This window comes from Anopheles merus, chromosome 2R, assembly GCF_017562075.2.
Source record: "Anopheles merus strain MAF chromosome 2R, AmerM5.1, whole genome shotgun sequence".
Taxonomy (NCBI): Eukaryota; Metazoa; Arthropoda; class Insecta; order Diptera; family Culicidae; genus Anopheles; species Anopheles merus.
The window spans coordinates 612,407-624,572 of record NC_054082.1 but is presented as its reverse complement, the minus strand read 5'-3'; the positions used below and the strand labels follow the sequence as shown (position 1 = coordinate 624,572).

At 48.4% G+C, this 12,166-nt stretch overlaps 5 protein-coding genes across 5 annotated transcripts; 4 read left to right on the top strand and 1 right to left on the bottom strand.

The window, feature by feature from the left end:
• The first annotated feature begins 40 nt into the window (after positions 1-40).
• LOC121588619 lies at positions 41-753 on the top strand. The gene is made up of 2 exons (XM_041906743.1): positions 41-342; positions 411-753. The coding sequence occupies exons 1-2, from the start codon at positions 297-299 to the stop codon at positions 683-685; spliced, it is 321 nt and encodes a 106-aa protein (XP_041762677.1). The 5' UTR covers positions 41-296; the 3' UTR covers positions 686-753.
• Positions 754-1,012: 259 nt separating this feature from the next.
• Positions 1,013-4,053, top strand: LOC121588612 (WD repeat-containing protein 3). Its single transcript, XM_041906732.1, has 2 exons — positions 1,013-1,303; positions 1,388-4,053. Exons 1-2 carry the CDS (start codon positions 1,146-1,148, stop codon positions 3,963-3,965), a joined length of 2,736 nt encoding a protein of 911 aa, XP_041762666.1. The 5' UTR covers positions 1,013-1,145; the 3' UTR covers positions 3,966-4,053.
• On the bottom strand, positions 4,052-5,571 carry LOC121588616 (pre-mRNA-splicing factor 38). Its single transcript, XM_041906738.1, has 3 exons — positions 4,675-5,571; positions 4,381-4,600; positions 4,052-4,296 (listed from the first exon to the last, which is right to left on the bottom strand). The coding sequence occupies exons 1-3, from the start codon at positions 5,333-5,335 to the stop codon at positions 4,095-4,097; spliced, it is 1,083 nt and encodes a 360-aa protein (XP_041762672.1). The 5' UTR covers positions 5,336-5,571; the 3' UTR covers positions 4,052-4,094.
• Positions 5,572-5,784: 213 nt separating this feature from the next.
• On the top strand, positions 5,785-8,270 carry LOC121603416 (transmembrane protein 185B). Its single transcript, XM_041932072.1, has 5 exons — positions 5,785-6,224; positions 6,294-6,364; positions 6,449-6,554; positions 6,649-7,241; positions 7,329-8,270. Exons 1-5 carry the CDS (start codon positions 6,187-6,189, stop codon positions 7,565-7,567), a joined length of 1,047 nt encoding a protein of 348 aa, XP_041788006.1. The 5' UTR covers positions 5,785-6,186; the 3' UTR covers positions 7,568-8,270.
• Positions 8,271-10,412: 2,142 nt separating this feature from the next.
• Positions 10,413-12,158, top strand: LOC121603415 (histone deacetylase 3). Its single transcript, XM_041932071.1, has 2 exons — positions 10,413-10,573; positions 10,660-12,158. The coding sequence occupies exons 1-2, from the start codon at positions 10,416-10,418 to the stop codon at positions 11,801-11,803; spliced, it is 1,302 nt and encodes a 433-aa protein (XP_041788005.1). The 5' UTR covers positions 10,413-10,415; the 3' UTR covers positions 11,804-12,158.
• The last annotated feature ends 8 nt before the right edge of the window (positions 12,159-12,166 follow it).

The following is a 12,166-nucleotide window of genomic DNA, read 5'->3' as shown; positions in this document are numbered from 1 at the left end:
CCCTCCTCAAATGTGCCAGCACAGCCTCCGACAGCTTCGTGCCACCGTAGATGCACGAAGGGCATGCGATCTAAGGACTTTGTCTCGGCGCTTCAGATTCCGCGCAGTTGAGAGCTAGAATGCAATTGTCAAAGTTGGGTGATAGAAGAAGGGCGGCAGAAAATCGATAATTTGACTGTTTTGCAATTTCGCAGCATCCAGCCCCGACCGGAACGGCATCGCTTAATTTTATCGTTTGCATCCAGTACGGCAGCTAGCAGAGAACCAATATCGGTAACGGCTATAACAATTGCAAAATGTCGAGCCCAAAATCAAACAACTCCAAAGGCAGCATACGTGATGGTAACTTGGCTCGGATGAAACTGTGTGTACAATTTTTGTTAAGGAAAAAAGTGTCCCTTTGTTTGCAGAGGATCTCTCCTCGGAATCGGTTGAAGTGCTTCGCGAACGGCTGAACACGATGAAAAGGCTCATAGCGGAACGGCAGAACAGCACAAGTGGGTCGTCGGAGCTGTGGAATCCCCATACGCGAGCCTCCAGCTGCAGCGGCATAATCGATGGAAACTTCTTGAGTGTCGCATTCGGAGGAGCCCTGATAGTGATTCTTTCCGTGTCCGTGTATGCGTTTTATAATTTGTACCACGCGGTGCTCAAGAAGTTTCCTTCCCAACATACTGAACTGTAAACGCTACACATTGGTCGTAATGTTTCAATTACTGCATTAATACATATACATTTTTGTCTCAATATCAATTTTGTGTGGATTTGTTTGTTTTTTTAATCGATTTTCGATAAGCTGTTGTTCAGACATTTATGCAGCTCAGGATGCATTGCAGTTGCTATGGCAACGATTGGTAAGAGAATGTTCAGGACAGTTTTTCGTGCACATTGAAACGCACATAAACTTCTTGTACCCGTACCTTAGGCGGCGCTCTGGTACCAATCGAGCACGACATCGAACAAGAGAACGGGTAGAGCAAATGAGCGAGATGCAGCGATATTCGAACGTCAAAAATCCTCGCCATGTTGTACGGGGCCCAACAAAAAGTCAACAAATGCACGTGTTTTCAGCAGTTTGCATATTTGTTATAGCCGGCGCATAACAAACATCCTTGCGGCCTCAGAAAACGAAATAAAACGACTCGATGGGTCTAACAAAACAATATCTGGCGTACAAGCCAGTCTCGAGCTTCAACATCATCGCTAGTGCACGTGCAAATATCTCTTTCGTGACAATCAGCAATGCCACCGGTCGGTACGTCGTGGTGGCTGCGGCGGAGAAGGTGCTTGTGTGGGATCTAAGGTAAGCTAAAGGGCGTCCACATTTCCAATTGCCTTCACAACCTGCCTTCGTTGATTGTCTGTCTATACTGTATGTGTGTTGCAGAATCGGCGAAAAGGTAGCGGAATTCTGTCGTGACAAACAGGAGGTCACATTCCTACGCACCAGCCCGGATCAGAGGCATCTTGCGGTGGGTTACTCTGATGGACTAGTGGAGCTGTTCATCGTCGAAACCAAGCAGTCGGTGTGCAGTTTTGCATCGCACCGTTCTGCCGTCAGTGCGTTGAATTTTGACCTGCTTGGCCTAAAACTAGTATCCGGCGGTCTTGACAACGATCTGGTCGTGTCGGATGTGGTGGAACAGTCGGGAAGATGCCGTCTCACCGGACATACGGCCCCGATAACGCAGTGCTGCTTCATGCAACGCTTCCAGGATGTAGTTGTGTCCAGCTCCAAAGACACACAGATCAAGTTCTGGAACATAGAAACGCAGTGCTGCTTTAAAACCATCGTTGACCACCGTACCGAGGTGTGGGGTATCGTGTTGATGCGGAACGACGACTTTCTTGTCTGTGGTACAGCTGATACGCAACTTTCCGTGTACAAAATCACCCCGATCACGGATGCCACCGTACCGGTTGTAGTTGCGTCGGAGCAGCCTGAAAGCGAAAGCACCGTCAGTCCGTTTCGTTGTACCGCGGCGGGCAGCATTCAAAGGGCTGGACACGGACGCACGATTAACCTCGTGGCCGACGCCAACGGGCAGGTGCTCGGATGCCACGGTACCGATAGACAGATTGAGTTGTTTCTCTTCTGTTCGCAAGAGGAATCGATGAAGAAGCTTACCAAGCGCATGAAAAAGCTGGACACAAACAAACAAAGTGCAGAAGAACCGGCCAGCCGGCAGCTCGCACTGACCGACGAAATTAAGCGTCTTACATCGATACCCACACCAGAGAAGGTGAAATCGTTCGATTTACTCCTGGGCAGTCGGAACGAGCTGCGCATCTGCTGCACGTTTGTGAAAAACTTTGTCCAACTGTTCTCCCTCGACTTGAACGTGAAGAAAGATGCCGAGCCAGAAACGCTGTACGCGTTGCAAAAGCAAGGACATCCTTCCGAAGCGCGCACTGTCGCATTCAGCTCGGACAGTTTGGCGATCGCATCGGGCAGTGCGGAGTCGTTGAAGCTGTGGAGCCGCGCTTCTCAGACCGTTCTGCGCACCGTCGATACGGGCGGTTATGTTGTCAGCACGTGCTTCGTTCCAGGCGATCGCCACGTGCTCGTAGGTTTAAAAACGGGCCAACTGCTCGTTGTGGACGTGGTGCCGGGCGAGGTGATAGAGTGCATCGAGGCGCATGAGAAGGAACTGTGGAGCATTGTACTGACCCCCGACAAGCATGGATGCGTTAGCGGCGGTGGAGATACGACCGTAAAGTTTTGGTCCTTTGAACTGATCGCTGGAAGCGGTGGCCAGGACGCGGCCAAGGTTCTCTCGCTGTTGCACAAAAACACTCTCAAGCTAGAGGAAACGGTGCTGAGTGTGAGGATTTCCCAGAATGGCAAGTACATAGCGGTCGCCCTGCTTGACACGACGGTAAAAATATTCTTCATGGACAGCCTCAAGTTTTATCTGTCTCTGTACGGCCATAAGCTGCCCGTAGTAACGATGGACATCTCATACGATTCGACCCTCATCATAACGGGGTCGGCCGATCGTACGATAAAGATTTGGGGCATGGACTTTGGCGATTGCCATCGCTCGCTGCTTGCGCATGATAACACCGTGACGGCGGTTCAGTTCATCCCGAACACGCACATGTTCTTCTCTTGCGCCAAGGACGGCAAACTGAAGCAGTGGGATGCGGACAGCTTTCAGAAGATTATCACGTTGCCCGGCCATTTGGGAGAAGCGCACGCGCTTGCGATTAGCCCCAATGGGAAGTACGTCGTTAGCTGCGGTTCAGATCGTACTCTACGGCTGTTCCATCGCACCGAAGAGCCGCTCGTGCTGCAGGACGTTCAAGAGGAAGAGCGAGAGGAGCTAGAGAATGCTACGCTGGCAACAGGAGAAGAATCGACCGTACCCGGTTTGCCCGGTCTGAAACTGCCGTCGAAGAAAACAATCGGATCGGAGAAGGGAGCGGAAAACATTCTCGAGTGTCTCGAGGTAAGCAAACAGTACGAAGAGGAAGGCGGAAAAGGACCACTGCCTCCGCTAATGTTTGCTTACTCGGCTACCAACACGGACGATTTCCTGCTGACCGTACTGTCGCGCATTCGGGCAAGTGATCTCGAAGAATCGCTCCTGCTACTGCCGTTCAATGCGGTGTGTGAACTGCTCGAAAGGGTACCGAAGCTGACCACCGAACGGAAAGATCAAACAGAGCTGATCTGTAAGGTGGTACTGTTCCTGTTCCGGGTGCACCAGAAGCCGATCGTTAACAATCAGGTGCTGCTACCGGTGATTCAAAATATTGTCCAAACATTGCAAGCGGCGGTCGGAGAACTGCGGGACATGGTGGGGACCAATTTCCACGCGGCGCAGATGCTGCAGCGTGAGCTGGAAGAAAATGACGGGTGCGTACTGTTCCGTGATGCAACCAAGCAGCGCATCCAGCGGGATCGTCGGCGAAAGAGGCGCGAAGCTTCCAAGCGAAAGTTGCTGCAGATAGTTAAGTAACAGGTCAATCAACTAGTCTAGAGTGTCCCCGATTCTAACGAAGATCAAATGCCTCCCTTTGTTCGATAAATATCTCTACAAAAGCGTACAGTTTTAGCACAGTTTTTTGGCTTAGGTTTTCGATTTATTTCATCGCCTTCTTCGCTCTCGGTCGTAATCACGCTCGCGGTCATGGCCGCGGGATCGTTCTTCGTGTTCGCGATCCCGATCTCGATCCCGTTCTCTGCGTCGCTCTCGTTCACGCTCCTCCTGCCGCTCATGGCGCCGCTGTCTTTCTCGTTCCCGATCTCGAAGTTCACGCTCTTTGAACCGATCCCTCTCATTGTACGGACTAGAAAAGGACATAAAGTACGCATGTCTATATAGTGGGGAGAAAGATTTTGTAAAAAAAAAAAGTTACACTGAACAAACTTACTCTCGACGATCTCGACGCTCCATCTCACGGTAACGGTCTCGATCGCGATCTCGGTCTCGGTCCCGATCTCTCTCTCGGTCTCGCTCCCGTTCCCGCTCACGTCCACGTTCTTTGTCGCGATCATTTTCTCGATCATGATAATTGCCGGCCTCGTAGTTACGGTACCGATCGACCTGTTGCCTTTCTCTTGAAACGGAACGCTCATTGCGCTTGCCTGCTCCTGTGAAAGATTGCGTAAAAACAAGTCCGTGATTCTTTGTTTCCGTCCCTGCAAAACTCTTCCGTGTGTATTACCCTTAGCCTTGATCGCTTCGATCTTTTTCTCCTTTGCCGTAGGTGGCGGCGGTGGCAAATCCTCCACGGCTTCATCCTCGCTAGGCATCTCCTCGTCCAGATCGTCCTCCAGCGCGGATACTTTTGGCTCGAGTTCATTGTTCTCCTCCAGCACGTGTCGTTTTTGGATGCGCGGCAGAATGATGTCGCACACGCGTTCCTCGCGCAGCAGTTCATCGATGAACTCGTCCATGTGGATAAGTTCATACGCACCCATACGATTCTGTTTCCGCAGCTTTCGATTGTCATTGTACAGTGGCTCCAGATACTTGTAACAGTCCAGTGACGAACCGGTGAGACGCAAATAGAAAGCTCCAAGCGCTCGGACGTATTTGAACTCTTCGTTCTTGATAAACTCGACCACAATGTCCTTTTCTGGTTGAATCTGGAGCATCTTGAGCGTGAGGCACAGGAACGGCGTTGGTTTGATGTTGCCTCCGAACACTCCTCCGACGAATCGTAGCTCCATGGCTTTGTCCACCAACAGTTCGGCGGTCAATGCAAAGCACTGCTCCTTCCAATACTTGGAGTCATATATACGGGACCGTATAATTTTCTCTATCAGGTACTGCGGATTCGTGCCATGGACATTTTTGGCGTCCTTCACCGTACGATTCGCCATGACAAAAGCCGGCCACTGTAATGTTTCTTCCTATGGTTAAATACTCGCCGCCAAGCGTTTGTGTTATATTTGACCTGTTGTTCTTCCCCTCTATGCAGTCATTACTAAGTGTAAATTATTTTATGCACATAAATACCACGCTATTTTGCTTCGGCCGAAAAAGGACGATTTATGCGCTTACGGAAAAAGTTGTGTTTATGAACGCGCACACTGTGCTCCCGACTGGCCATCATTCAAGAAATATAAGTGACATATTGTGCGACAAATGCTTAAGTAGTGTCTACACCGTCAGCCTCTTTCTCCGTCAACGATTCGGTCAAAAAATATTCTATTTCTTTACTGAATATTTTTTATTTATTGGTTAAACCTTATTCTGCTTTTGAAAATGCGGCATATTGTAAAGATTTAACCAGATTGGTTAATAAGTACCATTGCATTAACAACACCTCCATCGAATGTGTGTCACCCTGTGCAGCAGCCTTCAACCAAGTGCAGTACACAATTTCTAGTTTAGCAAAACAAACACAAAAATGTACCTTAACAACAATTAGAAATATCTTTTGCGAAAGGCAAAGAAGCCCACAGTTTTCAATGGTTTAGGCCGCAATGTTATCTCATTGATTGAAGCTACCGTTCTGTGTGTTGCTATTTCGAAGGCAACGAAGTGAAAAAAAAAGCAAAAGGCAGCTCGAAGAGAGAAAGCAAGGGAAACTATCTGCTGCAGCAAGATTCTATTATTGTTCATTTGCGTAGACAATTTTCAGAACAGAAATTACATTTCCCGTGCTTGCGCTTGTGCGATGGACAACACACCGGAATGTTAAAACGCAGCGAGGAAGAATCACTACATCATGAATCTGCAATCGCTGTTTCAGGATTTTAATCCCAGGTAGGTCGAATATCCTTCGTCACGCTCGTAACACAGGCAAGATTGCTAAAAACAATGTTTACTCTGCAGTAAATTTGTTGTTCATTGCTGTTTGTTCACCTTTACCATATTGTTCTGTCTCCGTTTGGACGGATTCATCGGTGAGTAAAGATTGGCGTTATTGGCGTTAAACGGACGCTTAATCAAGGTCACCCTATTTTCCGCCCTCTATTTCGTCCCTGCAGATTGGCCCTATTGGGTTGTGTTTGTGCCGCTATGGGTGTGGAAATCGATTGCAACGCTCGGGGCAATAGTGGGAGCGATTGTTTGGTGCCGTCACCCACACTACAGGTAAGTCTCCTGAGGGCTTTTGTCCTTGGGTTTAGCAGCTGCAGCTCGTCAGCAGTGCACTCGCTGACCTGATGGTCTGTACTTTCCTTTCCAGAGTCGAAGGTGACTCGTACTCACACTTCAAAGCGATGCTAATATCGCTTTCATTACACTTGATTTTGCTGATGTTCGAGCTGCTGGCCTGCGATCGGCTCACCTCCGGACGGCATCTTTGGGTGCTGGTGTTCATCCCACTGATATTCGGTAGCGCAGCAAGCGTTGGAGCCTGCGTTTGGGCCGTCAAACACGATCGCTCGTTTGAGCTGGAGCTGTTTTGTGCCGTCAATGCACTGCAATTCGTGTTCTTGCCACTCAAGCTGGACGGGCTCGTCTCGTGGAGCTGGGAGGTGGTTTTCGTACCGCTCTGGATAGTGCTGTGTCTGAGCTTGGTGGCTGTTCTGTACAGTATCATATTTAGCGTTATCCTATTGCGCACGCCGGAGGTTTCGATGCAGCAGAAGAAATCTGCCTTCTACTCTGCCATCGGCAACTGTGCCACCGTGATTCCAGTGCTCGTGTTTCAAGTGCTGCTTGCAGACAAACTGGACGAAGACTTGAATTGGCCATTCATTGCCGTGGCGGGACCGCTGCTGCTTGCTCTATTCACGTTGATTCTGCTCAGCTTCAATGCAAAGGGAGGAAACAAATGTAAGTAAAGAGTCCTGTACTTCCAGCTAGAGTCTAGAGGCTTTTGGTGAGTTGAAATTAATGTTTGCTTCTTTCAATTGTTTGCAGGGTGGTTCGGCATACGCAAAAACTTTAGCCAATTTCTGCTGGGTGTGCTTCCATGTTTGCAAGAGTACGGAAACATATCATACCACACGGACAGCGGGCAAACTGTGCCACTAGATAGCGCCAACGTTCAGCTAGACGATTTCGAAAAGTACGACAAGAAAAGCAAAAAGTCCCTTGCGAAAAAGAACGATCATCTAAAGCCGGTCGTGCCAATCGTTAGTATAGAGCTGCCGGATTGAAGGTGGCCGTTCTCGGCAATGAAGAAGGCCTGCTTGTTAAGGATAGTACACTATCGGACCTTCGTCTCGTTTGTTTTCGTTCGTGGATTTCAATAACAAACTAGGCTCAACTAGCAGCAACTTGCACCAACATAAGGAGGTTGTTCCGCTGTTGTTGAGGTAATCCAAATTGTACGGGACTTTTAGTATTTCAGTATCGATATAGCCCTGTAGTGAAAATGAAAAAAAAGTTTGCTAAAATTTATTTGCATATTTATCGATACCAGCAATGCTTGTAGGGCCTGTAACTTGGTGACGGTACACTAGTAGACAACACAAGGCCTCTTCGTGTTGTCGAAGAGAGACGATGACAATATTTGAGCTAGTAGAAACGATATCAGATAGATAGAGATATAGCAGAGCACAGAGGTGGGCATGTAAAATGCGCAAATTTGCCAGTTGAGTAAGGAATTTTGAGGTTCTAGCGAATATTATGCCAACATTCTTAGTGTACGTGGGTGATAGAGGGTCTTAGCTTGGCGTAAAGGAAAACAAAAAAACTTAACTTAACGTATAAATTGAAGGATGCATGCACGATATCTGTGTTACTATCGTAGCAACTGCGATTCTGTTGTAAATGCCGATGAATAGTTTATATCGTTATGCTATGCAAGATGTGCATGGAAGAAATTATAAAAGTAAAAATGCTTTCGTTTGTTTATTATCCATTGCTATGATTGCCACTATCGTCTTTACCGAACTTATCTTCGCTTTTTCTATAATTGTTGGCTTAGCTGTTAGACACAAAGCACAATGTTCCGATTCGTATGAACGACACTATCGTAAAACAAAAGAGCGAAACCTTTTTACAGATCATACATAATTGCTTTTTTGGTGGCCTTTTCCATCCCTGTATGCTTGTTGCGTGTCTCTGCGTATCAAACACTTCCAGACGTGTTAAGACTAGTGGTGGCACATACGATTCATTTCCCGGTGACGGAGGCGTGCCAATCGGAAACGATTCAGTTCCGTGGGTGCAGCAGGTGCGCTAGGTCGAAGTCGCAATAAACGAGTTCGTGTTTAACCCGAATGATTGAAGCAAGAAAGCATAAGCGACTCAGCCCCATTGGTGGAGAACCTGGCGCATGTGTCCAAAATGCGTTGGACATTTTTGCGAACGAGACATTTTCCTGACGAAGGCAAGTTCAGCAGGATACGATAACTGGAACATGTTAAACAGCGGTCGCGTGCCGCGCCAAGAAGGTGCTTGAGCGCTCTGTGCATCCGTCTGCCGCACAAGGAGCTAGATGGAGGAGCAACTATCGCAGATCGGGACCAGACGAGGATGAAGGGAGGCATGTCTGGGCCGATTGACCTGGAATATGATGCCAGCACGACATGCTCAGCCTATATAGTCGATCAGGCAAACGTGTAATTAAACGAATGCACAATTATCTATAACTTTACTTTTCACATCCTTATTTTTGAGGACACCGCTTTACGCAGGGCGATACTACGCGCTGCACATCTTCTAAAAAGCTTTCAGTCATTGTACCAGCAACAAAATCACCCATTTTCAATTGATTTTAATCCAAAAAGAAGGACCAAATCGTTCTTTCCACATTCACATCAACCACCGAGTTTGTTTACGTTTTTTCAAGCGTCTTCATGCGCGAAAGAGACGGCACGACAAATCGAGCGAGAACATACACACGTCCGGTATATGATGCGCGTAAATTGTCACCAATACAACGGAAGGCATATGGACATAGGTGCAGGAAGTGATGTGGGAGAGGGAGGCACAAAATCTCACTTCGAAACGAGCACTCTAGGCAAGAAGAGAATGGGTAGAGAAAATGAGCGAGATGCAGCGATATTCGAACGTCAAAAACCCTCGCCATGTTGTCCGGGTTTGGGCGAAGCTTTGTTTTGTGCGTGTAATTTGTTTGCTCTGCATTTGGTGCATTTTTTATCCGCAACAGTTTGTCGCTGCGACCCGAATGTGGAAACGAAAAATCAATTACTGCTGTGGCGCAAAACTACCAGCGTGTGTGCAGTAGAACGTTTGGCCGAAAAGAGCACACGGCGCTTTACCGGGGTTACATAAAAGACCGCATTCGATCGATAGCGGTGGCACAAGGTAGTTACGGTGCACCATCACCAGACAGTGCCGCATAGCGTGCTGTGTCGTAGGGTCAGAGCAGGCAGGTGTCGTTTCGCCTGCTGCTATTGTCCCTGGTGTTCATTAATTTCGGCCGGCTGGAAAAGAAACCGCGTTCGGTTTCCACTCCGGCCGAATTGTGCGTGAGTGGGTACGCTCAAAATGGGTTGGTGGTGGTGCTGCTGCTCCGTCCGCTTCCATTTCATGCCGGATAAGTAAACATCGGAAAGACATCGATGAGCATCGATCCGATCTTCCAGCCAGCAAAGATTACGCATCGCTATCATACTCATAGTATTCATCGCAGCAGCAACACGCTTATCGTAGAACAACAACAACTAGAGCAAGCAACACCGCATTTCAACGACCGGTACAGGGTTCAAGCATCAAATGCAGCATTAGCACCAGCATCGAAAGTTCGCCAAGATACGCCAGCGTACGAATGCACGGAAGGGGTGGACGCAAGCCATGAGCTTCTCGATTATTATCTCAACGATTCGATTAGCGAATCAGCAGATGGCACTAGAACCGCGTTCGACCAGTTAGATCTAAAATTTAATACGCTAGATTTTAGCCTCACCAGACGACTGCTTGGAGCCGTTTTCTTTTTGCTTGTAATTTACGCCTGGAAGCAATACATCGACGACGAGGAGGAGTCCGACACAATCTACATCTGAGAACGGCAGGACCAGCGAGCAAAGTATCACCATGGCAACAAAGAAAGTGTCGTACTTCTTCAACCCGGACGTGGGGAACTTTCACTACGGACCCGGCCATCCGATGAAACCTCATCGACTTTCGGTCATCCATCATTTAGTGATGAACTACGGTCTTCACAAAAAGATGCAAATTTACCGGCCGTACAAGTGAGTGCCATCAATTAGACGCCTATGTAGCCTGACTGTTGGTCACATGGTTTCAATTTTCCTGCATTTTTGTTTTTTTCTTCTAGAGCAAGTGCGCACGACATGTGCCGGTTTCATAGTGACGAGTACATTGAGTTCCTGCAGCGAGTCACACCGCAAAACATTCAGGGGTACACCAAGTGTCTTTCCGTGTTCAACGTTGGCGACGATTGTCCAGTGTTTGATGGGTTGTTCGAGTTCTGCGCCATGTACACTGGCGCTTCGCTGGAAGGTGCACAGAAGCTGAACCACAACCATAGCGACATTTGCATCAACTGGTCTGGCGGTTTGCACCATGCCAAGAAGTTTGAAGCGTCTGGATTCTGCTATGTCAACGACATAGTGATAGGCATTCTGGAGCTCCTGAAGTACCATCCGCGTGTCCTCTACATTGACATTGACGTGCATCATGGCGATGGGGTACAGGAAGCGTTTTATCTGACCGATCGCGTCATGACGGTATCGTTCCATAAGTACGGCAACTACTTCTTCCCCGGGACGGGCGATATGTACGAAATTGGTGCCGAATCGGGGCGATACTACTCGGTGAACGTGCCGCTAAAGGAAGGTATCGACGATCAGAGCTACGTCCAGGTGTTCAAACCGGTCATTTCAGCTGTGATGGAGTTCTACCAGCCGACTGCGATCGTACTGCAGTGCGGCGCAGATTCGCTCGCTGGTGACCGGCTGGGATGCTTTTCGCTCAGTACGAAAGGGCACGGCGAGTGCGTCAAGTTCGTTAAAGACCTGAACGTGCCGACACTGGTGGTCGGAGGCGGTGGGTACACGTTGCGCAATGTGGCACGCTGCTGGACGTACGAAACTTCGCTGCTTATCGACGAAACCATCTCGAACGAGCTGCCGATGAACGACTACCTTGAGTTTTTTGCTCCCGATTTTACGCTCCATCCGGACATTCCCAGCAGACAAGATAATGCGAACAGCAAACAGTACCTGGAAGCGATTACGCGACACGTTTACGACAACTTGAAGATGTGTCAACATGCACCCAGTGTACAGATGTTCGACATACCTGAGGACGCACTTCCGGAGGAGCTGAAAACGGTCAAGACGGAGGAACCGAATCCGGATGTGCGTATGACGCAGGACGATGAAGATCGACTGGTGGAGCCGAAAAATGAGTTCTTCGATGGTGATAACGACAATGACAAGAGTGAAAACGAGCCGTAGAGCTGCCTGATTGGCGCAGTGTAGTGTGTAAGATGCTGAGGGAGCTACTTTTACGTTTCTGATCAGGCGATCAGGCTTTCGAGATATCTGTTCGAAAATTATTGTCCATGCAGAGTTTACTTGGCCACAATTGCAGTTAGGTATAGCGACAAAGAACTACATCATCTTCCACGGACAAGGCTGGGACATGGGTACCAGTGTGCTTTTACTTTTTAGGACGCAATAGCAATAAAACAAAACGAAACAAAAACATGCGAACCGGCTGGCCATGCATTGACTTCTAGATCGCATACCTTGTATCTTCAGGGCCACAAAGGTTGATCAACTTCATGACGAAAACTTAAATTTCGAAATATGTTCTAT